General features: G+C 40.1%; 1 protein-coding gene across 18 annotated transcripts in view; it reads left to right on the top strand.

The window, feature by feature from the left end:
* Positions 1–24,131, top strand: part of TNRC6A (trinucleotide repeat containing adaptor 6A) — a 187,260-nt gene that overhangs the window by 159,559 nt on the left and 3,570 nt on the right. For 13 of the 18 annotated variants that reach the window (XM_074964952.1, XM_074964955.1, XM_074964951.1 and 10 more), the window contains 16 exons: positions 2,587–5,178; positions 6,132–6,296; positions 6,735–6,910; positions 7,256–7,336; positions 7,735–7,786; positions 9,962–10,104; positions 10,459–10,605; positions 10,782–10,919; positions 12,130–12,258; positions 12,360–12,437; positions 12,734–12,944; positions 17,168–17,299; positions 19,548–19,706; positions 20,087–20,227; positions 22,039–22,146; positions 23,381–23,602. In XM_074964952.1, coding sequence (XP_074821053.1) covers positions 2,587–5,178; positions 6,132–6,296; positions 6,735–6,910; positions 7,256–7,336; positions 7,735–7,786; positions 9,962–10,104; positions 10,459–10,605; positions 10,782–10,919; positions 12,130–12,258; positions 12,360–12,437; positions 12,734–12,944; positions 17,168–17,299; positions 19,548–19,706; positions 20,087–20,227; positions 22,039–22,146; positions 23,381–23,602 — 4,674 coding nt within the window. The remainder of the gene's footprint in view (positions 1–2,586; positions 5,179–6,131; positions 6,297–6,734; positions 6,911–7,255; positions 7,337–7,734; positions 7,787–9,961; positions 10,105–10,458; positions 10,606–10,781; positions 10,920–12,129; positions 12,259–12,359; positions 12,438–12,733; positions 12,945–17,167; positions 17,300–19,547; positions 19,707–20,086; positions 20,228–22,038; positions 22,147–23,380; positions 23,603–24,131) is intronic. The other 5 variants (XM_074964966.1, XM_074964950.1, XM_074964967.1 and 2 more) reach the window with 3 other exon arrangements.

The raw sequence follows: 24,131 nt of genomic DNA, 5'->3' as shown, positions 1-24,131 counted from the left end.
CATTTTTAAAAACACATTAAAAACTTGCAACAGATGAGTGAAATATTAATAGTGGTGGAGTACATACTCTAGCTTTATTTATAAGTATTAATGGTTAAAATTTCTTGGGGGTGTTTAATGAAAACCAGCATAATTTTTGAGATTAGATGCAAGGTGCTATTGCCTACAAATTGATACTTAGACTAGATGTTAGCTAGAGAAAGTGAATTTACATCACTTTGCTTTAATTATTCCCCTGCCCATTCTTCCCTAGTTTTATATTACCTATTTAAATTGTAAATTCTTTGAGGCTGGGGTCATGTCTTCATGACTGACTGTAAAGTGCCTTAGTTGCTGTTCATGCTTTAAACATGCTAAATACCAATCATGAACGCTTGAGACTTGCTGATCTAAGATGGTAGTGGAACAAGCAAGAGATTTGTTTGAAATTAGCTTGTGTCCCTTTTAAGTCAAATATACATTAGTAAATGCACTAATAGTCTGTGTTCATCCACAAACTATGCATTTTCCATAACTATCATCTAAAGGAGAACATGTTTATCTAGGTGGTTTAAGTCCACTGAACAAATATACATGTTTAGCAGAGAAACATTTGCATGCTAATTAACAATTGTCCAGGTAAATAAAGCTATCAAGTGTTTTGAATATTCAGATTTTGAATAGTCTGAAGCAAAGGCATTAACTGTGTTAGCTTAAAAGAAAATTGTGTGCAGTTTTCTTAGCAAATCCTGAATGTCTTACTATGGTGAGAAGTCCTTTTCTCCAGGAACAAAATATATTTGAGAATGTAATGTTATGCTGCTTTTTTTCCTGTTCATACAAATATTAAGCTAGTAATTTACCTGACAGTTTTTCCTCATCTTCTATTAGGTTTTGGTATTTTGCTTCATATTATTGTTCAAGCATTACATGTTTTCATAGTACTGTATTTCCAAATAGCTATCCTGCTATTAGTTAGTTGGTTTTTCATATAACTTACAGCAAACTTCAAAAAAAAATTAGAATATTTGATGTGGGGAAGCACTTTTGTTCAGATTGTCGGTTTGATGGAAGAAAAATGAGTTCAAGTCTCTATAATAGAGTTTTAGAAACTCAGGATGACCCAATGTGTGGCAAAATGCACACATTTTGGTATGCTATTCTGCCTTTGGCAGCAGCCTGTGTCTGACACTTTTTAATAGAAAGTTAAAAACCTTATTCTGCATGTAGCCAACTGTGAAATACTTATAAATAGCTGGGGAGAATTTCTTCTTGGTTCCTGCATGTGATCAGCTTATACCCTGAAAGAGAAAATGTTTTAACTTGCACAGGTACAAATTCAGCCATGCTACTTGATTTGCACTCCATAACAGTGAATTCCACAGGGGAGGGACTGATTAGCTTTTACTCTGTTCCTTATAATTCTGAATATCACAGTAGAGTTCCCCTCTTGTTCTTCATTCCACAGAATGTATACTTAATTTTTGCAGTCTTCTATGGATTGAACCTTGCCACTAAGCCACTTCCTTTTAAATCTCACCTTTACCTTCCTTTTTCTTTTTCTTTGAAGTGAATTCCTGTAAAGCACTTTCTTATTCTACATATGGAGGATGATGTACAAAAATAAATACCTTGAATAACCTGTCACTTAAGATATATTATTCAATGTCCTTTTTAATGGTGTTTCTTTCCTTACTTCTTTTCCCTGGCTACTGTGGCATAGTAGTCTGTGGTTCTAGGTCAGTTTAACTTCCTGTTATATATAACATTCTCCCTTTCAGAATATCACTTTCAGGCTTTAACGATTGTTTTTTTTTTTATTGGCGTAGTGCCCCTTTCATAAAGTATTCTACACATGAGCAGCATAATATTTAAAAACACAAACTGTAATGGCAATCCAAACTGTAGTTTATTAGGGATGCCGTATTTCATTTCGTACCTCAAATATATGAATATATTTTCCCATGCCCTTGCTAAGTGTTCTGCTAGGTATTATATGTGGCAACTAATATTAATAATGTCTTCATAACATCCAGTGATAAGTGTTAGCGTAATCTGTGCAATATCTTTGAATTGCTGTACGTGTCTTATGCAGTAAAACTCTTGAGTTACGAACACCTCGGGAATGGAGGTTGTTCATAACTCTGAAATGTTCATAACTCTGAACAAAACAGTTTGGGTTGTTCTTTCAAAAGTTTACAACTGAACACTGACCTAATACAACTTTGAGACTTTACTGTGCAAAAGAAAAAATGCTGCTTTTAGCCTTCTTAATTTAAATGAAACAAGCACAGAAATAGTTTCCTTACCTTGTCAAATCTTTTTTAACTTTCCCTTTATTTTGTGTGTGTGTGTGTGTGTGTATATATATATGTGTGTATATATGTGTATATAAATAAAATAAAATAAAATTATCTCTCTACTGCTGCCTGATTGCACATTTCTGGTTCCAAACGAGGTGTGTGGTTGACGGGTCAATTTGTAACTCTGGTGTTCGTAACTCTGAGGTTCTACTGTATTTTGTGTGTGTGTCTGTGTCTGTGTCTGTAACTGTCGTAAAATTCTTGAATTTACAGAAGGACTTTTTTGTTTTCCTTTTCTTTTTAGATCTGAACCACAGTGGTCTAGGATCCCATTATGAAAATTCTCACTGGGGACCAGTCTCTTCAAATAGTGACTCCAGCACAAACTGGGATAAAGTTATCGTAGACGGTTCTGACAAAGAAGCATGGCCATCAATCACAGGCAGTGACCCAGAGTTGGCTTCAGAATGTATGGACACTGACTCCGCCTCTAGCTCTGGGTCAGAGAGAAATCTTGTTATAATGGCTTCAGGGAGCACAGGTGGTGAAAACGATAGCGTTCGGAATGGCATTGGACATGGTTCTCAAAATAAGTTTGTGGTTGGTAGCAACAGCAATAATGTGGGCAATGGAAGTATTAATGGGCCATGGGGTATATCCCATGGAACCATAATAAGCACATGTCAAGTTTCTGTGGATGCTCCTGACAGCAAATCTGAAAGTAGCAACAATAGAATGAATGCTTGGGGCACCATAAACTCTTCATCAAATGGAGGGTTAAATCCAAGCACTTTGAATTCAAATGGCAACCATGGTGCCTGGCCTGTATTGGAGAACAATGGACATGCCCTGAAAGGGTCTGTAGGGAGTGGTAATTCTGGCACAAATATTCAGTGCAGTACCATAGGTCAGAAGTCTAACAATCAGAGTATTAACTCTAAAGTGGGTGGTTCAGCCCATGGTTCCTGGGCAAGCCTTCAGGAAAATTGTGATTCCGAAGTGAATGGTACAAGGAAGGTTTCATTCAGTGGACAACCTCAAAACCTTAACACTGAAATGAATGGACCAAATAACACTACTAACTTTATGACCTCTAGTTTACCAAACTCTGCTGGTTCAGTACAGATTAACGAACTGCCTAATAATACAGGGCCTGGGGCCTGGCGTGTGAGCACAACGAATCATTCTCCGATTCAGGCCTCTCCAGTTACAAATGGCACTTCCACTTCTCATCTTAGCAATGGTGAGGCAAAAAATGGTGGATCTTATGGTACTACATGGGTTGCCTATGGTTCTAATTACTCTGGAGACAAATGTTCAGGCCCAAACAGCCAAGCTAATAGTGACACTGTGAATGCAACTCTAACGCAGCCTGGCATCAATGGGCCTGGCAGCACTAATTTTCAAATCAATGGGAATAAAGGAGGAGGGGTATGGGAGGGAGGGACAGTCAACTCCCAAAATATGCCATGGGGAAGCGCAAATGGTGTGAGTTCTGGAGGAAGTCGAAGAGGATGGGGCAACGCTGCACAAAACACTGGCACTAGCATTTCAAATGGGGAATGGAATAAACTGCCTAGCAATCAGCATTCCAATGAAAGCGTAAATGGAAATAGTAGGAAGTTTACAAATGGATGGAAATCTGCTGAAGAGGATGATCTTAATAGCCAGAATTCTGCTGCATCTCAGATAACTGAGCAGAACAATGTATGGGCCAAAACAGGTACTGGGGATAGCGAGGGTAGTACAGAGAGCACTGGATGCCATGATGATAAAGTAACTGCAGAAGGACAGAACCGAGAGAGAAGAAAAGTTGACCAGCATGCATTACTCCAAAGTATAGTGAGCAGAACTGACTTAGATCCACGTGTCCTTTCCAACACTGGTTGGGGACAGACTCCAATTAAACAAAACACTGCCTGGGATACTGAAACATCGCCAAGAGGTGAAAGAAAGACTGACAATGGGACAGAGGCCTGGGGAGGCTCTGTGACACAGACTTCCAGCTCAGGGGGATGTGTGGAGAGACCTAGCCCTAATGTTAATGATACCTCATCTATATCAGGGTGGGGAGATCCAAAGTCTGCTACAAGGTGGGGAGACTCCAAAGGCTCAAACAGTCAAGGGGGGTGGGAAGAGGATTCTGCTGCTACAGTAATGGTTAAGAGCAATCAAATATGGGTAAGTGGCAAAGAGGACAAGTCGTCTTGGAATGATGCACAGAAGATCAAACAGGGATGGGTAGATGGACAAAAAGCCAGCCAAGGTTGGGCAATTTCTGCCAATGACAGCTGGGGAGAAAATTCAAGAAGCAACCATTGGGGTGAGGCTAAGAAATCTAGTTCAGGAGGTAGTGACAGTGACCGATCAGTATCTGGTTGGAATGAGTCTGCTAAATCAAATTCTGTTACTTGGGGAAGTAGTAATACTAACCCAAATAATGCTTCTGGATGGGATGAGCCTGCAAAGTCTAATCCGAGTCAGGGCTGGGGAGAACCTCCCAGATCAAATCAGCCTCAAGGTTGGGGTGATTCGTCAAAGCCAGTCAACTCCCCAGACTGGAACAAGCAGCAAGATGTTGGATCTTGGGGAGCACCATCTACCACAAATAAACCACCAGGTTCCGGGTGGTTGGGTGGACCAATACCAAGTCCAGCAAAGGAAGAGGAACCCACAGGATGGGAGGAGCCATCCCCAGAATCAATACGCCGTAAAATGGAAATTGATGATGGAACTTCTGCTTGGGGTGATCCAAGCAAATACAACTACAAAAATGTGAATATGTGGAATAAAAATGTCCCAAACAGTAGCAGCAGTTCAGACCAGCAAGCACAGGTACATCAGCAGCTACTGCCTTCAAGTGCCATGTCCAACAAGGAGAGCAGTAATGGTTCTGGTAAGACTTCATTTTACCTAGACTTGTGTTTTCTTGGGCAATTATAAAACACTTCTCTGGTCTTTGTTTGAAACTAGAAACTTCTGTAAGGTAGGGAATAATTTTGTCAGAGAACTGAGAACAGTGCAAATAGGTTTTCAGTGCTTGTATTTTATTTGAAGGAATCTTTCTGAAATTTAAAAAGTGAACTTGAGCGGTATAGTTAGGGCTAGGCTACTCTTGCATTTAAGTGGCTGAGGGTGCAGAGGAAGAATTTAATAATAATAATAATTAATAAAAAAGCAACGTCCAGAAAGGGAAGCGCTTTTGCTTTGTATGTAGCTCCAGATTTTAATTAACTTCAACTGTGACATTAACTTTAAGCCTCTATAGCAAACAGAGTGGTGTTAAGAGGTGTCTGCAAGGTACAGTGCAGGCTCAAGACTTCACCTGTGTGCTTAAGACAGAATTTTTATTGCCAACAGTGAGGAGGGCACTTTGCTGTTCACTTTTTGGTGAGGGAAGGCACTGGGAGTTTTATATTGCTATAGCAGGATTGGACTTCAGAAAAAGAGCTCTGACCTTAATAGATTGAGGGAAAGGGTAGTTGAGCTTGCACAGTATATCTAAGAAAGTATTTGCCTTCCAGTAATTTTCAGTTGCATTTGAATCCGATCCAAAAAAGGAAAGCCTTCAATTTGAAGTGTAGTTTTTAGATGTTTAATGTCTTCTCATTTGAGAAATCCTCTGTAATCAAAATGTAATGTCTTCATGTATGGAATTGGTGTTATATTTAGTCTTTTCCTCATGAAGAATCTTACAACTGCAATATTTTACTTGATTTAAAATGTGTATTTATCTTGCTTTTAGTTATTTGTGCTGTATTATATTTTGAGTGTAAAGAACCCCTCAGCATTTTACATAATGTTTTAAGACTTGTTAAACTCACCAATAACTCCTGCTGCTTTAAAAAGGTTGGGGAGAGCCTTCTACTCCTGCCACTACTGTAGATAATGGAACGTCCGCCTGGGGTAAACCCATGGATACTGGTACTAGCTGGGGAGAGCCCATCAGTGATGCAGCAGTCACGTCTGGCTGGGGAAATGCTTCTGTTGGTCAGCAGGCTTCAAGTAAACCTGGTATGTGCTTTTGTAGCTTCTTTGAGTATGCAGGTGGTGAAGTGTGAAATAGTGACCAAGAAGTTTGATTGTGAATTCAAATATAAAAGCCTTGTATCTTGACATTTACATAAATACAAAAGGTAGATGTAGGCTCTGTAAATTTGCTAGTGACTTTCTCAGATCTTAAGTACTGAAGATAAATTCTACTTTCATTAGTATTTTTAATAATAATGGGAAATTAGCAGCTTTTTTTAAACTAGTGACATAAGTTAAAACAAACGTTGTTGGTTGACTTCTTTTTCTGTTGCCTTTGATCTCCCTGGATTCACAAGATTATGGCAGAATATCAGGTTTGTCACAATAATATAGTTTGACTTAACAATTGAATATAGTCTGGCAACCTTAAGATGTATTTGCATTAAAGGGAGTTCATGACTGAAAAATCTTTACACCCAGGGCCTAAATCTATGCAAGATGGTTGGTGTGGTGATGATATGTCATTGCCAGGGAGTCGTCAGACCAGCTGGGAGGAAGAAGATGATGTAGAGATTGGAATGTGGAACAGCAGTTCATCCCAAGAAGTTAACCCATCTTTGAATTGGCCACCGTACATGAAAAAAATGCCTACAAAGGTAATTATGACTTTACGAGGTGATGCTGGAATTTAAGAATGCAAGAAGTCTGAGGGACAGAAAATGGATAATTCCTAAAAGCCTCTCTCACCGGAACTATTTTGTGGGTAGGTGTAGGTGTGGGGAGTTTGTGTGGTGTGGGGTTTTTTTTGTTTGGCTTTTTTTTTTTGTATTACAGTAGCTTCTAAATGCCCCAGTCAGTATTAAGGACCCCGTTGAACTCTGTTGTACAATTATGTAGGAAGGCTTAATCCTTGTTTACATTTTAATTTAATCCTTTCTTACAATGTAATCTAAGTGCTGGTGACTGTTTCAAGTATCACAGTAATCCCTTTTATTTTTAAGGGAACAATGAAAGGTGGAAATAAACAAGATGAAACATGGATAAATCCGTTCATTAAGCAATTCACAAATCTCAGTTTTTCAGTAAGTATGGTATGTTTGTCAGGCTTGATAAATACCCTTGTTTCAATTAAATCATTTTCAAATTTAGATTGACTCCTTTCTTCTTTGATTTGTTTTTTCCTTTCCTTTACTGTTCAGACCTTCAATATAAGAACACCTGTTTGAAAAACTTATAAACATTACTGAGTTTTAATTCTAGTAGCATGTACAATATTTTTTGTGTGTCTGAAAATGTCTTACTTCATCAATACAGAAGTTGGAAAATAGGAAAAAAAGGCTTGCAAAATCACACTTGCTTTGTCAGAAGTTTGATTATTCTTTCTTGCAGAGTTGAATGAAATACTCACTGTATCTGGATCTCCTCTGTTTTGTGTTTTTTTAAAAGGTTCTTACTAAACTGATTCATTTTATTACTTCAGAGAGAATCACCAGAAGAAACCATACCGAGCAATAAGATGGACATGTCTGGAGGTAAGCATAAGGGAAATTAGTCTTGTATTTAACTATCAAATCTTCCACATCTTTTTGTTTGCATCCTCTCCTGAGTTACTAAAAAATAAAATTCTCATTCCCCTAAAGAAACTAAGGTTCTGATTATGTAAATGTTTGCACACCTGAGAAACTTGACATATGTAATTAGTCCCAGTGATGGCAATGGAATTACTCAAAGGTAAAGTTATGCATGTGCATAAGTGTTTACATGATGGGAGCCTAACTATGAATTTAAAACCCTACCTAGGCCTCCTCCGGAACCACTTCGTTCCTACTGGAAACACAGATTTCTGATACAGCATCAATCACTAATGCACTTTGTTTGTTCTTAGAAACAAACAAATTTAGCTGTTCAGAGGTTTTCATTATCTATAAAAGAATCTTACATGCTAAGGATATTTTACAGTATATTTATCTTTACTGTAACCTCTTATTAATGAAAGTCTGTTTATGTGGAACTGGTCTATTCATAGTAAGTTTGAGTGATTTCTCTAGCAAATAAACATAGTAGAATTACTTTGAATAATGAGTGAAAATGAAAGGTGTACAGTAGAAGTCTCTTGTGGAGGAAAAAACAGTATCCACTAGTTACAAGATGACCATTCTGTGAGTGCATCTCAAAGATGAGCAGAATTTGTTCAGAATTGCACATTGTCAGGTAGTTTTGGTCCTTACTCTAGATTGTGTAAGGAAAATTGTAAACAAATTATAAATATTTTTATTAAGATCATTGCATTGTCATTTTTTTATTGAAATTTACAGTCCCCTGCATGGTGCAGTAGGAGAGAGAGAATTAAACTGAATAGCTAATTTGTATTGGATAAGCTAAAAGGCAAAATGTAAACAAAAATCCATGCAATGTGCAGCGGCGGCCAAGGCTAACAATGTTGGGAATCATTAGGAAAGGGATAGGTAATAAGACAGAAAATATCATGTTGCCTCTACGTAAATCCATGGTACGCCCACATCTTAAATAGTGCATGCAGATCTGGTCGCCTAATGTAAAAAAAAATGTGATGGAATTGGAAAAAGTTCAGAAAAGGACAACAAAAATGATTAGGGGTATGGAACAGCTTCCATATGAGGAGAGATTAATAAGACTGGGACCTTTCAGCTTGGCAAAGAGACGACTGAGGAGGGATATGAGAGGTCTATTAAAATCATGACTGGTGTGGAGAAAGTAAATAAGGAAGTGTTATTTACTCCTCATAACACACGAACTAGAGGTCACCAAAGGAAATTAATAGGCAGCAGGTTTAAAACAAGCATAAGGAAGTATTTCTTTACACAACACACAATCAACCTGTGGAACTCATTGCTAGAAGGTGTTGTGAAGGCCAAGACTATAATAGGGTTCTAAAAAGAACTAGATGAGTTCATGGAGGATAGGTCCCTCAATGGTTATTAGCCAGAATGGGCAGGGATGATGTCCCTAGCCTCTGTTTGCCAGAAGCTGGGAATGTTCAACAGGGGATGGATCACTTGATGATTACCTGTTCTGTTCATTCCCTCTGGGGCACCTGGCAGTGGCCGCTGTCGGAAAACAGGATACTGGGCTAGATGGACCTTTGGTCTGACCCAGTATGGCCGCTCTTAAATTTTGAAAAGTAAATTGGATTTTTAAATTTTTCTGGTTTAATTATCCAGTGTGGCACTAGTATATGCAGATAAGATATCTTAAATAATTTTTATCTATTGTTTCTTTAAAGGATTTTTGTAACTGAATGAAGTACTTGTTAAAGGATTTATGGAATTTTCTCATCCAAAAAGAAGGAAGATGGTAAATGTAACTGCAAATCAGGAAAATTTTTACTGCTAGTATTAAGAATGTGTGGTTAACATCTGGAAATACAAACTTCAAACGCCATGTGAGACTTGCCATGTTCTCCACAAAAACAATGCCGTCAGTTTTGTCTGAAGACCAGTAAAATCTGTTTAATCAGTCCTGTGGCAATCTCGTATAGCAGTCGTCATAGTATTTTTTGCACTGTAAGGCAAAACAAGAAAAATGGTGTTTAAAATCATTCAAACATCTTATTCAGTAGTGCCTCGTTTAGAGCAGTGATAGAATAGTACATACTTATTTACTATTAAGTATTTGAGCAACTAATTGGACTCTTCAACTTCATCGCCTTTCTTTCTTCACCTTATTAGGAATATTACAGGATAAACGAATAGAGTTGGATAAGCATGGCCTGAACGTTGGAGATTACAATCGGGTGGTAGGAAAGGGCCCTGGTTCTCGTCCTCAGATTTCCAAAGAGTCTTCCATGGATCGCAGTCCTTATTTTGATAAGGTTAGTGACAGATTAACTCTAACCCGGACGAACGTGAATTCAGACAGCAGTCTGTAGCTATGATCCATTTGTCCCATAGCTTCTGTACTAGGTGTAGAGATAAATTAGGGCTTTACTTTTAATCTGTAAAACTTGTTTTGTCCTTTTAACTTATTTATCAATACTAAGCACTTATATAGCGCTCTTCTTCTACTTGCAGTGCAGATAACACTAATCTGGTCTTTTTTGTTTTCTGCCTGTTTCCTGTTGATGCTGGACTGTCATGTGACTCTTCCCTTCTGTTCCTGGCAATGGTTTCTCCCTTCTGCTTGCTTGCTGGCTGGTTGTTGCGCATCTGTTTGTCTATCCAATCAGGATGGCATTGTAGCAGACGAGTCCCAAAACATGCAGTTTATTTCCAATCAAAACATGAAGCTTCCCCCTTCAAATAGTGCACTACCTAACCAAGCCCTTGGCTCCCTAGCAGGGCTGGGTATGCAAAACTTGAATTCTGTTAGACAGGTAAGGCCATGTGCATATCCTTGGCATGTTACTTGATGAGAGCGTTTTATTCCTTTGAAATAGCATCTCAACTACTGTTTTGGCTGATATACTGTTAAATTCTAATTCTGAATACATAGGGGTGGGGGAAGCCGCAGAAGAGGGGTATTGTCACTAATGCTTCTTTCTCTTTCCAGAATGGCAATCCCAGTGTGTTTGGCGTTGGTAATATAGCAGCACAGCCCAGGAGCATGCAGCAGCCCCCAGCACAACCTCTTAATTCATCCCAGCCTAACTCACGTGCTCAAGTGCCTCCTCCATTACTCTCCCCTCAGGTAATATGAGACAGTGCACCCGCTGTTGTTAACATGACCGAATTCCCTTACCGTCAGTCATCCACAGTTTCCAAAACATTCCAGTGGGGGAGTACAATTGTTTATACTTGGTCTCGGTTGAAAAATTACTTATAATTTGGAGCAAATTCTATCCATTCATTTACTGAGGTTTATGGCATAATAAACTTTTCTCTCAACCCAAAATTTCTCTCAACCCAAAAAGTCAGTTCTTAGTGAACAACACAATCTTTGCTGGATCTGGGGAAAAACGGTTTAAAAATATTTATAAATATCTGAAAATGCGAGGCTGAGAATAAGCCATAGGAAACATCCTTAAATAGGCAGGATGTTAGATGTGACCTGCATGTGCTTGATTTTCCTGTAATGCTGACAGCAGCATCCCTGACTTTAACCTGGATCCTCCCACCCTGTAGCTAACTCTCCAAAGCGCACTTTTCTCCCTACTTATACTCTCCCAGTTACAGAGGATGTCCTGAAGCCAAACCCCGAGTTCCTTGTCTGTATGGAGACTAGAAGGGACTCCATAGAAGCACTGGTGCAGCATTACAAGAGTCTCTGAAGTGAAGTTGTGAGTGCACACTTCCTAGAGCATTCGTATAGGATGCCGTTCCTGGTGACAGAGACCCGTCTGTGTTCCACTAATGTTTCTTTCAAAATCAGAAGTCAGGGGCAGTAACCTACATGTTCCAATGCTGCTACACACAATCAAAAATTACAACTTAGAGCTCTGACAGTGTTGCTTACTCCGTGGCATTGCACATATGTAGTCTTTTCTGTTTGTTTTTCTTAGATCCTGAACTTAAGATCTCTCTTAGGTACATAGTGTTAAGCAAACAGGGATTGCAACACAGTTGAGTTAAAATTGGTGTCGGAACCCTAAATCATGCTTTTCCAGACTTTTGTGCCTTCCATTGTGAAAATGTAATGTTTTAATTTACGTTTTTTGCATTTACTAGTGTCCGTGTTTGATATTTTACTATATTTATCTTCTAATTATTTTTATAGGGGAGCATATTTCACACTTTCAGAGCATTGAATTCTTGTTGACCTGATGGTTGTGCTGTATAACTGCCTATCTTACTTTTGGTTAACTGCATAGGTTACTGTCAATCTACCAGTGTACAACTGTAGATTGTCATGGTTCATGTTCTGTCAAACCCCGTATGCTATAATATGGCCCATTTTACAGGTTCCAGTATCCTTACTGAAGTATGCACCAAACAACGGTGGCCTGAGTCCACTTTTTGGCCCACAGCAGGTAGCCATGTTGAACCAACTATCCCAGTTGAACCAGCTTTCTCAGATCTCCCAGTTACAAGTAAGCAAAACAACCTACTCATTCTGTTTTTTTAAACTTTAAAGTCTGATCAAAAACTTTATCTGAACTATGCCCCTTCATAAAAACGTTCTGTTTCTTAGCGGTTGTTGGCTCAGCAGCAAAAAGCGCAGAATCAGAGAAGCATGCCTTCTAGTGGTCGTCAACAGCAGGAACAGCAGGTACAATCTTAGACAAGCTTTAAAAAAAAAACTTTTTTTAAACTGTCTTGAGAGAATTGTTTGTTGCTTATTTTAGAATATAGTTAATAACGAGCAGTTTACAAATGTGGACAAGGTAAGTGAGACTTTCATGGTGCTTGAACCACAGCATGGAATGCACTTTAACCTTAGTGATGGATTTTGCTGAGCTAAAATATACAAAGGAAAATGCATTAGTGTATTTATCTGCTCTTGCCAAATGTGATATTCCCCTCCACCCCCCATTTATTTCATGACTGATGTGGATTTTTGTTAAGGGTCGATCTCTTAGTATGCAGCAACAGATGATGCAACAGTCCCGTCAGCTTGATCCAAACCTGTTAATGAAGCAGCAGACTCCACCATCTCAACAGCAGCCACTCCATCAGCCGGCCATGAAATCTTTCCTTGAGAATGTCATACCCCATGCTACTCCTGAGCTGCAGAAAGGGCCATCACCAATAAATGCATTCAGCAGCTTCCCTATAGGTGAGTTTCTCCATCGCTAGTCTAGTGCAGGTAACTGATGCTTGTGTGCCACCGGATACAGAACCTTCCCTTTTACCTTTTTCTTTGGTGTTTTCCCCTCTGGGAACAAACCTGTTTTGTATCCTGTTAGTGCTTCTCTGTCACGAAGAGCAGCAGCCCCTTCTATTGGACTCATCCTGTTGTCTCTGTTCAGGAAAGAATTTGGCCAATGAAACTCATACCATCTCCAACGGTGAATAAGTCTGTGTTACAGTGCAAAATGCTTTCAGTTCTTTGCAATGTCTGTCTCCTTGTATTTGTCTTTCTGACCCTGCGGGTCCAGAGCTGCTGACATAAAATCCTAAGTACATAATTGTGACTCCAGTATCCGTGTGAGGAACCCACATGAAAGGTCTTATTTCTCTAGCTATTAAAATGTCTTCCCTGGTTATGGAATTACATAGATAGCAAATACCATTTTGCTAACTTGTAAAAGTTTTATCCAGCTGCTTTAATTACATAAAAAAACGTTGGCTCTGAACTCAGAATACTTCTATCACTGTAGGCAAAACAAATTAACTTTTTTATAATTGCAAACATCATGTCCTTTTTCTCTCCCCTTTTTTCTACACTTTCAGGCTTCTATCCAATTTCCTCTTCAGAAATTCCAGGCTTGTATATTTTTCCTTCCTTAGGTCCCTTCTGATTACTTTTTTAATATTTCCTAAAATTGGTATTCGCTGTTTCTCCCTCCTTCCCTGCCCAGTTTGCTTTGCTTGCACATCTCTCTAGTCCAGCTGCTTATGTTGAGCTAGTCTCCTTTGCATTCATGTTGTTCTACTCTGTAGGAAAAAAAAATATTTTTTTTAACAGACTCTGCTGCTGAAATCCCCTTGCTTTAGAGATTGAATGATGTGGTGCAAGTAGATTAGTGCAGGCCGTGCTGCTGCACTGCATGTAGCCCCCTGGCACTTTGCTTGTGGCCAGACTGAAACCTAAGCTGCTGCTTAATAGGTGCTGTTGGTTGGTGTCCAGATCCAGCTTCTTGGTAGCTAATTAAGAGGATATGTAAATATGTGGCCCACTGGTGGTCATTAATGATTCCATGGCACTTCTTGCAAGAGTAGGGATATATAATGCTGATCTCCTACCAGATTCCAAATCGGGTAATTACATCTTGCCAACCTTGAATTCCCCTTGCTGTTTCAACTGGATATAGCATTCTTCACTCCTTGGTTTAAACTGTTGTGTAATGTTGCTGTACATTGTTAAACAGATGTTGTTTCACTTCCAGGGTTAACTCCAAGTCCCTGGTGGGTGACAATAGTGTTTGTAAAATTGTTGAGATACTTTGAATTAACACTATATAAATTATAAAATCAAAAGTGTAGGAGAATCCAGGTCACAAGTGAAAGTTAAAGAATAAGAATATTAGGTTGCTGGAACAAACTAAACTTATCAGTGAAGAACTGAGTCAGTAAGAAAGATGGTGGCAATCCCTAGCAGCAGACTGCAGTAGTGTTACAGTGTGAGGAAGAACCAAAATTGGAGAGTTCTCTTCCTAAAGAAAATGAGTACTTGTGGCACCTTAGAGACTAACAAATTTATTTGAACATAAGCTTTTGTGAGCTACAGCTCACTTCATCGGATGCATGCAGTGCATTCGGCTGCTACTCTGAAACCTGTCATTATGCAAGGCACTGAATTTAGCCGTAAGGAGTGGAAATGTATCAACTTCATGAAAAAACTCATACAGATACAGACAGACATCATCTTCCTTTCCAAATGCAAACAGATGGACATCATACCAAAAGGACTGAAGGTAAAAAATCCATTACAATCTCCATACCACACAGACTATGCTGACAGCTTGTGCCACATGCTCTCAAAGAAACTGCGGAATCACCTGATCAACATCCTCTACAGAAAACAGGGAAAGATTAAGAATGAGCTCTCAAAACTGGATACTCTCATCTCCACTGAATGCATCCAATGAAGTGAGCTGTAGCTCACGAAAGCTTATGCTCAAATAAATTTGTTAGTCTCTAAGGTGCCACAAGTCCTCCTTTTCTTTTTGCAAATACAGACTAACACGGCTGCTACTCTGAAACCTCTTCCTAAAGGTTGCTATATTTCCTGCTTATACTTCTGCAGCATTTTAGGGGGCTTCTTTTGGCATTCAGAGCAGGACAGCCTCTCCCTACACTTTAGATAAGTGAATTAAATCTGTGTGCGTCAAGGTAGGGCTCTTTTTCAGTGGAAATTCAGTTTTTCTATATCTCACCCTCCCATAGCCTGATCCTATTAGTCTTAAAAATATTTCCTCTGCTATGGATATATCTTCTTCCTTTTGTAGAGAAATACTATGCATTTCCCAAGAACATGACCATGGGAGCATTTCAGATATGTACGGTGGCTTACGTGATGACTTGCTGAGGTCAGGTCCAGACCGATCATGTACTGAGGGTGAAATTCATTCTCCATTGCACATAGATCAAATAATGGGACTTGGCCCATGCAGACTTTCCTGTACACAAGATGGAATCCCCCTTTATGAGCTGGCTGTGGCCATTTTCCAGTCTCTGATCCTCGTCATACCCTGTGTGGAGACTTCAGTGGACTCCTCTGCACTAGCTTCTTTGGAGCTGAAGCAAAGGGTGCAGAGATCACTGATGTGAAATGAGCACCAATTGTGTTTCCCACAACTGCTTTGCAAAGAACCCAAGATAGAGGGGTCAAGCACTGGCGTATTTTTATTCTCCTTTCTGCTGTTTCAGATCTGACGGTTGTCTGACATTTGCAGAATCTTGGATGTTGCATCTGTTCACCTATCAGTTAGTGAAACATTTGCTGGGAAGCTCCCTAAAGGGTGCTGCAGAATAGTGGTAGCCTGTCTGGCATCAGCATCTACTTGTGGGCTCTCTTTGGAGACCATACATAGGGCAGCAAAAGTTGGCCTGAGAAAAGAATGCAGTATCAAACTTTAACTTTTCCTAGTGAAATAACTTTGACTAGTTCCTAGTGAAAGTGAGTAGGCCAGTAAAATGAATCATGAAATCCTGTGACTCTGTAGCTGTATATGAAAATGCTACCCCACGGTCCATGTGCAGGATTTACAGGAATGAAGCAAACTGTAAATAGAGATCTGATGGCAAAATGCCCCTTAAGTTTCCAGAGTTATACTTTGTAATGGACCATGAGGTCTCTGCCACTTCACTCAGCATCAGGAGGATCGCCTTCAGACTCTTTAAACTACCTTTGGCTGCTGTCTCTTCACTGTTCAGATTATCACCCTGTGACTTTGCCAGAGGGTACCCTGAAGGAACTGGCGTGAGTGTAGAATGCCAGAGTTGATACAGTGTGTTCATTAAGCTTGAATACTAAGTACTGGGTTCCCATACAAGAATGTTAGTGGCAGTTCAGATAGTTTCCATGATTCTGGTTTGGCAGACTGTGCCCCATTTATACTCTAGCTCCAAATCCAGACTGCGTCCATAGAACGTGCAAAGAGCACGGGTTGGGGGAAGTGGGTTGTTTTTGTTTCGTATTGAATCAGGATTAATGTTGTTTGTGGACAAATGGATAAATGTGAACAAAAAAACAGCGATGCCTGTGCATCTCCTTGCCAAGTATCCTGTGACTAGCTCAGCCAGGCACGGGAACGAGATGCCAGCTGGAGAAGCCCAGATATCATTTCTGCTGAATAGGACCCCAGTGAGATGTCCCTTAAGATGCCAACTTTAGAATGTGACTTTTCATTGAATAGTAGTACTACTTTGCTACACAGATAAGGTCAAAGATACTCACCAAAACCTACCTTTGGGACTCGGGGAGACTTGAAATAGATATCTTTGCTTGTGACTGAAAGTTTTTATACTGATCTGAGACCAGTATTAGGGGGGGAAAAGAATTCTGTATTTCATTTTTTGAATGTTTACTTCTTAGTGTGTGTGTGTGTGTGTTGTTCATATGGGTCTAATTCATAATCTCCTCTTTGGCTCCTTCCACTTGCATTTTTGCATGAGGGCATCAGCCAAGAGCTCAGTGCTTGCACTGCTGTGCTTATGTCTGTAGTAAGTTCACTGTGTTCAATACTCTAATGTATTTAAAATATAACATAGTGAATTGGAAGCATGAACCAAGCAGACCAAAGCAATGTGGTCTTAAAGGGTAATTAGGAAAACCATGGCAGTTAGCAAACAAAAAGTATCGTATCTCTATTTCATAAACCAATGTATTTCTAGGAATGAACTCAAACTTGAATGTAAACATGGATATGAGCAGTATTAAGGAGCCACAATCACGACTGAGGAAATGGACAACGGTGGACAGCATTTCTGTTAACACCTCATTGGATCAAAACTCCAGCAAACATGGTATGTTAAACACATTGTTAGTGAGAACACTGATGTTACATATGCATCAGACAAAACTTTTCAAGGTCTGTGTGCATATGAAACGTCCATTCCCTATGTTTTGGAGTATACTGGGGTCCCATTGCTAAGGTTGCATGTAGTTATGTTCTGTCAGAATTTCTATTAGTCCTAAAATGTTGTTTTAGACTAAAACTTGCTATGTATCTTCAGCACCAGCCAGTCGTCTTTTGATGCGTGACTAGCTTTGATGCGTGGAAGGATAACTTTTTTAAAACTTCATTGAAACTGGAAAAAAGGCCTGTTTTTAAAGTGTGGCCATGAATACTAGTTCCTACCTTAATCTGGATTGGAACACTTCATTATTTATTTTAAAACAAAGGCTTACATTTCTTCAGCTTTTAAAATTTTTGAAACTCAACCCAGTGTGTTAATCTAATCATAGTTTACAATAGGATTAACTCCACAAATGTATGCTTTGTCTTTGTGTCTTACCTTCTGTTTTTAGGTTTGGATTGAGAATGTGTATGTACATATAAATGCAGAGTGTTTGTAAAGGGTAGAAAAATAGGGTTACTATACCCCATGTTAGAATAAGCAAACAAACAAATCTACAACACAAATCAGTGCTGTGACTCTGTAATCAAGACTCAATTGGCATTTTAACAATGTTTAAATCACCTGAAATCTCATCTGATTGAAACTTGACATACAGTCTCTAGATGAATACTTATAAAATGCCTCACATGGTCTCTCATTGCAATTCAGTTCTGGGGCTGCATTAGTTGTATGTTTAGATTTGTCAGCTGCTTTAACACTATGGAAAGTCCTCACTGCCCTAAGCATCTGGTGGGGTTATCCTGGTATTGCACTTGTTTGTTCTGAAAGCTAATCATTATCTATACATGCCAGTAGATGTGCTGCTCTTACCTGAGTTTCTTAAGAAATAAGAGTTACCTCAATGTTAGAAATTTGATGGTTCTGACCCTGCTGTGGGCCTATAGAAGATACGTATATCCGGGGAAGTTATCATTACTTCAGAAATAACTTTGTGGTGACAATTATATCTGTTCGTTTGTTTGCTGATAGTGACAGTGACATAACTTAAGGTTTATTGAGGTCTCCAACCAGTGCTTCCTGGAGTTCTCCCACCTTTGTGAGCATTATCAAAAAGCTGATTAACATTTTAGTTGCCCTGTCAGTTCTGTCATTGTTCTGTGCCAGATGCTGTTAGCCAGCAGGTTTATTTAAAAAGCTAAAACCTACAAAACACCTTTGTCAATGAATTTACTACATAGTTAGCACAGGCTTTTTGGAGACTGAGTATGCAGAGGTACTCTTTGCACTTTGCAAATGGATCAAGGAGGGTTCTTCTCTTTTAGACCATAGACTTATTCATGAATTTACATGCGGGATTTGAATTCTTCTTAGATTTGACAACATACTTTAAATACAGAGTACTATTAAGCTAATTGCTATACATTGCTACTAACCTACTTTGTAATTAATTATTTGCATTTGTTATTTACAGGGCTTGTATTAGTAATAAGTATATGTAAGGAACCATGTTACCTCCGATACAATCTATTAGAATTCAGTCCAGAAAGATTTTCATTTTGGGGATGAAGCACACAGTAACCTAGAAAATCTGATTCTCCTATTTCATTTGAAAATTCATATTCATTTACAAACTTCAGATTTTCTGGTAGCTGTTGTTTCCTTTTGGCATATGGGTGTTACATTTTATTTAGTGTGGTGGTGAATAATAGTTCCTTCGTGCCAGTTAATGGGGCAGTTCATGAGACCTTCAATAGTGGAAAAGAGGGGAACCTACAGAGTCTCCACTGAGAGCCATGGTTTTAACAGCCACTTCACTTCCACACTGGAGTGCTGAAGACCTTGCCATGTCCATGTCTGTCTTTGTGTCGGTAAGAACTACAAACAGATAAAACACCAGGAGTTTGAGATTATTGATCTGATTATTAATGACCAGCTTCTCGTGACCTGGAAAATCACCAGGAGCACATTTTTAGTAGGAAAAAAAATTGCAGATGTTCCATTTCTACTGCTCAGACTTAAATACGCTGTGCCCACTGCAAGTTTGAAATGACGCAACTGGGAGCTAAAATCTGACCCAGTAAACCTTTTCAGCTGTGTTTGATATGAATATGCCACATTTGCAGGGGATGAGGTTTGTAGTTCTGTGAGGTCAGTTGAGAAGAATATTTGATGATCCTGTTTTCTTTAATAGGTGCTATTTCAAGTGGTTTTAGGCTGGAAGATTCCCCATTTGTTCCATATGACTTTTTGAACAGCAGTAATTCACCAGCCAGTCCTCCTGGATCTGTTGGGGATGGCTGGCCACGTGCCAAATCGCCTAATGGCTCTAGCAGTGTTAACTGGCCACCAGGTAAAATTTGGCATTAATTAACTCATTGTGTGCCTTGTATCTATTCAGTAATGTTTGTTCTGTGTTTGTCAGGCATTAGAAGTAAAAATCATTGTGGCCATGCGTTTAATGGGATCTTATTGAGGTCTGTCTTGTCAATGACTTTGTCATATATGGACCTTCCCCGTGCTTGGAAATTTTGCCCTGGCGACAGAGGTGCAAAAAAGTAGGAGTGAGGGAATTAAATTGAGAGAATAAATTAGGAGCTTAGATACTTGGGCATCTAGGTCATGAGTAAGAGTTTATAGGGCTTAGACAGGAATTGCCTGTAAAAGGAAATAAGCCAACTTCATATCTCAAGCTGCTTCTCCCACCCCACCCCCCCCCATCTTTATTCCTAGAATTTCGTCCTGGTGAGCCATGGAAAGGTTATCCAAACATCGACCCTGAAACTGACCCTTACGTCACTCCTGGCAGTGTCATAAACAATCTTTCAATTAATACTGTGCGGGAAGTTGACCACCTCAGGGACAGGAACAGTGGTATGTATAAGTGGATCACGATCCAACTACCTGGAGAGACATTTTGTTGAAGGATGAGGATTGCCACTTCTCTAGATTCTCATTTAACATTTGTGACAGTACAGGTTTCATGGCTAGAAGAATATCCTGTGGATGCAGCAGAGTTTCTGGGTGCAGGGTAACAATATTACTCCTGGAGGGATTCTGCAGGACTGCACACCCACAGAAAATGCCCCACCCACTGCAGATTTCCTGCGTTTCCCTGCAGAAAACAGCGGGGAAGCTGCCAGTGGGGGAAGGACAGAGGCAACCTTGGGTGCAGTTTTTGAGGGGAATTGCCCCCTCCAAACAGGCAAGGTATGGGGGGGGGCACACGGGGTTACATGCCACTGCCACCCTCATGCCAGCGCAGAGCTGCCCAGCTGAAGGAGGCTGTGTCTCAGCTCAGCTGATTCTGCAGCTGAATGCCACCTCCTGGGTCCTAGTGCCAGTCAGGCTCCCCTTCTGTGTGCTGGGAGCCTTCCTGTTTTCTATTCTGTGCAACAGTAAATGCCCATGATGGTGGTGGGGGAAATGAGGGAAGGTTAGTCCTGCTTTGAGCAAGGGGTTGGACTAGATGACCTCCTGAGGTCTCTTACAACCCTAATCTTCTATAATTCTATGAAGGGGGGGTGAGGGGAGGAAGAAGCAGTGGGGAAGGAATGGGGAGTGGAATAGGGCAGGGGGTGGAGAATGTGGGGAGGGGGGGTGGAGAAGAAAAAGGGAACAGGGGAATCGCGGGGGAAAGCGGGAGCCTGGCATGCAGCATCCTCTCAACAGCAACTGGGGCTCCCCCAGTAAGCAGGCCCATTGAACCCTTACCCTGACAAGCCCTATGACCCTACACCTGGACCCCTCCAATGAGCCCCCCACCCCACTGATCCCCCAACCAGCTGCACTTGGATCCCCACCACATCAAGCCCCAGCATCCGGACCATCCCACTGAGACCCCCCAAGCCCCATCTCCCCACACCCACACACCCCTCCTGAGAGCCTCAACCACCTTCACCTAGATCCCCTGGAGATCCCATTGTCCCTGCACCCAGAACACCCCAACGAGCCTCTGAGCATCCAGATCCCCCACTGAGCCGCCCGCACCCAGATTGCCCCACGCAGAAACCTCTCACCCCACACCTGGATCCCCACAGATGTCGATTCTCCTGAGTTGAGCCTGCCCACCCGCACCTGGTGTGTCAAGGTCAGGTGCAGCCTCACTGTTGAGTCTTTGTACCGGGGGATGTGGGGGCTTCAGGGTGATCTCCCACCTCAGTGCAGCCAGTGGTCCCCACTGCCATGCTGGAGTCACATTTATTTATTGACAAATAAAATTTGCAGAATTTTACAGAACTTTAAAATATTATGCGCATAATTTTTAATTTTGTGGTGCAGAATTTTAATTTTTTTGGTGCAGAATTCCCTCAGGAGTACAATATGCAGAGAATGCTAGCAAGTAATTATACATGCTATTAGCCCTTTACAGGGCGCTGAGAAGCAATTATCTGAACATGCGGGGAAGCAAAACCTGGCAGCATTGCAATCCCAAGGCTATATCAAGCTGTGGTTATAGTAATGGAACTATATTTTCTGGTTACAGTAACTTCTAGATGCTGAACGCTTGGGTATTCAAAGCACTTGCCACTCTGTTCACTAGGGAGAGAGGGCTGAATGGAATGGAAGTGTCTCTAGTCTGGCAACATTAAGGCACATGTGCCTGGATTTATGATTCATGCCTTCAGTTCTTGTTGCCTTTTCACTGAGAGGACTATTCTTTGTGTAATTTACATTTTTAACAGGGTCATCCTCATCTTTGAACACCGCGCTGCCTTCAACTAGTGCCTGGTCATCCATTCGTGCCTCCAGCTACAATGTTTCCCTCAGCAGTACAGCACAAAGCACTTCAGGTAAGGTCTCTGTATTGCTCAAAGTTCAGAGCCCGCCCGCACTTTGCCTGCCCTCTGCGCTGGTCACTGACGCATTGAATAGTAATTAAAAGTAATACGGAAGGCTTCCTCTCAATGACGACATCGCTAATTTCCAGGATGATGACTTCTGGTTTTACTTTAATTGAGCAATTTTTAGCAGAATTTTGAAGCCTTATGAATTTTGAAATACTTCCACAAATGCCAAGTCAATCTTATACCCATGAAGTTCAGGTTGACCGTTAAGGGGACCTTGGTTCACTCCTTGTCTCTTAATCTAAGCTATGAAGTTTTGGAAGAATTTCAGATATTTATCATTAAACTAAAAAGGGAGAGGTTTGTGGTGGACAGTGGTATAAACTAACTACCTGTTTATGTTCCCCACATTCAGTTTGATACAATAAACGTGCAGAAAGGTGTTTGAGAGGAGGAGAAATAGCTGTGTAGTTATAGTGGCTGCTTGCTAGTCTATGAAAATGGGAAAATGGATAAACACCTAGTCACATGCTGTGAGGAAAAGCTTCCCAAAATATGTGCAGATCCACAGAGGCAAGGATTGAATGGAACCTCTACGGTCGTTTTTGTTAATGTTTCCTATTTACCTCAGAATAAGTTTCACAGATTCATACAGCATCTCCAGTTCATCAGTAGCCATTTCTCTATAGTTAGGCTTGGAAGGCTTGGATTTTTATTAGGAAATGCCAATAAACTTTAATTTTTCCACACAGACACAAACTGACCCAAAAAAATACTTTTATCGAAATCTGCAGACATGGAAAGTAGTAAGAGAAATGCTGCGTGAAAACTTGTTAGTTTGACTTAATGCTATTTACATTGTCTCTTTTTTGACACAGGATGCTGACAATGTGTATTAATGGTTATAAAGCTTTTAACTTTTTGAACATGAGTATCATTAAATAATTTTCTGACCCTGTAATTTTCCAAAACTGAAAATTTAAATAGAATAAAATATAAAAATGCTTAAAAATAAACATTGATATCCATTGAAATTATAAAAAATCGAATTCTTCCAAAAAAACAAATTCTGCTAAGCCTGTTTATGGCTCATCTCTGAGAGTTGCTAGCGATGGTAATATCACAACTTCCCTTCGCATCTTGTACCAGTGCATGATTATTTGTAGTGACTGGCAGTCCTAGAAATGTTATGACTAAATCCTGTACGAAAACTGTCATTGCTCTTCATCTTTCTTTTTAGTAGCCAGAAACAGTGATTCCAAATCAACGTGGTCTCCTGGTTCAGTCACTAACACCTCTCTGGCTCATGAGCTGTGGAAAGTCCCTTTGCCACCTAAAAGCATCACTGCTCCGTCCCGTCCACCACCAGGGCTGACAGGCCAGAAACCACCTTTGTCCACATGGGATAACTCCCTTCGTTTGGGTGGAGGATGGGGAAATTCTGATGCCAGATATACCCCTGGTAAGAGCTAAACTAGGCAGTTTCTGGGCTGTGATTTGAATCAGAAATGTAACTCAAGAGCATTGTAGAGATATCACTCCAAGAACAGAAATCTGTTTCTATTTCCTAAGAAAACTGCATTTCTGAAGAATCATTAATGTACAAAGTTGACTCTCTGGATTTTCTTTGAAATATTGCACATGGCAGAAATATTAATTGTGTTTTATGTTCATTCTGACTTGTAGACGTTCTTAGCTTCCAGCTCTTTATCAAGTTGTGCAGTTTAATTTACCATACTTATAAAACCGCATGGAGTTGTTTGCTGAGCTCCTTTCAGAAAATAGTTTATAGAGTAGCAAATCGGATGCTGGCAGTGCAGTGCCTCTTCAAACATGTGAAAGAGCCCCTCTGAACTGTTACGACAAGTCAAAATGGAGAAACACCTCATTGTTTTTCATTTTTTTTTTAAATAATTGTTTCAAAAAACAGTTATATTTAAGACAGAGTAGCTATGTATCATTTTAATTGCACCGCCCAATCAAAGAAAGGA

This window comes from Natator depressus, chromosome 10 (assembly GCF_965152275.1).
Source record: "Natator depressus isolate rNatDep1 chromosome 10, rNatDep2.hap1, whole genome shotgun sequence".
NCBI classification, from domain to species: domain Eukaryota; kingdom Metazoa; phylum Chordata; order Testudines; family Cheloniidae; genus Natator; species Natator depressus.
This window is presented reverse-complemented; position numbering and strand designations above follow the sequence as displayed.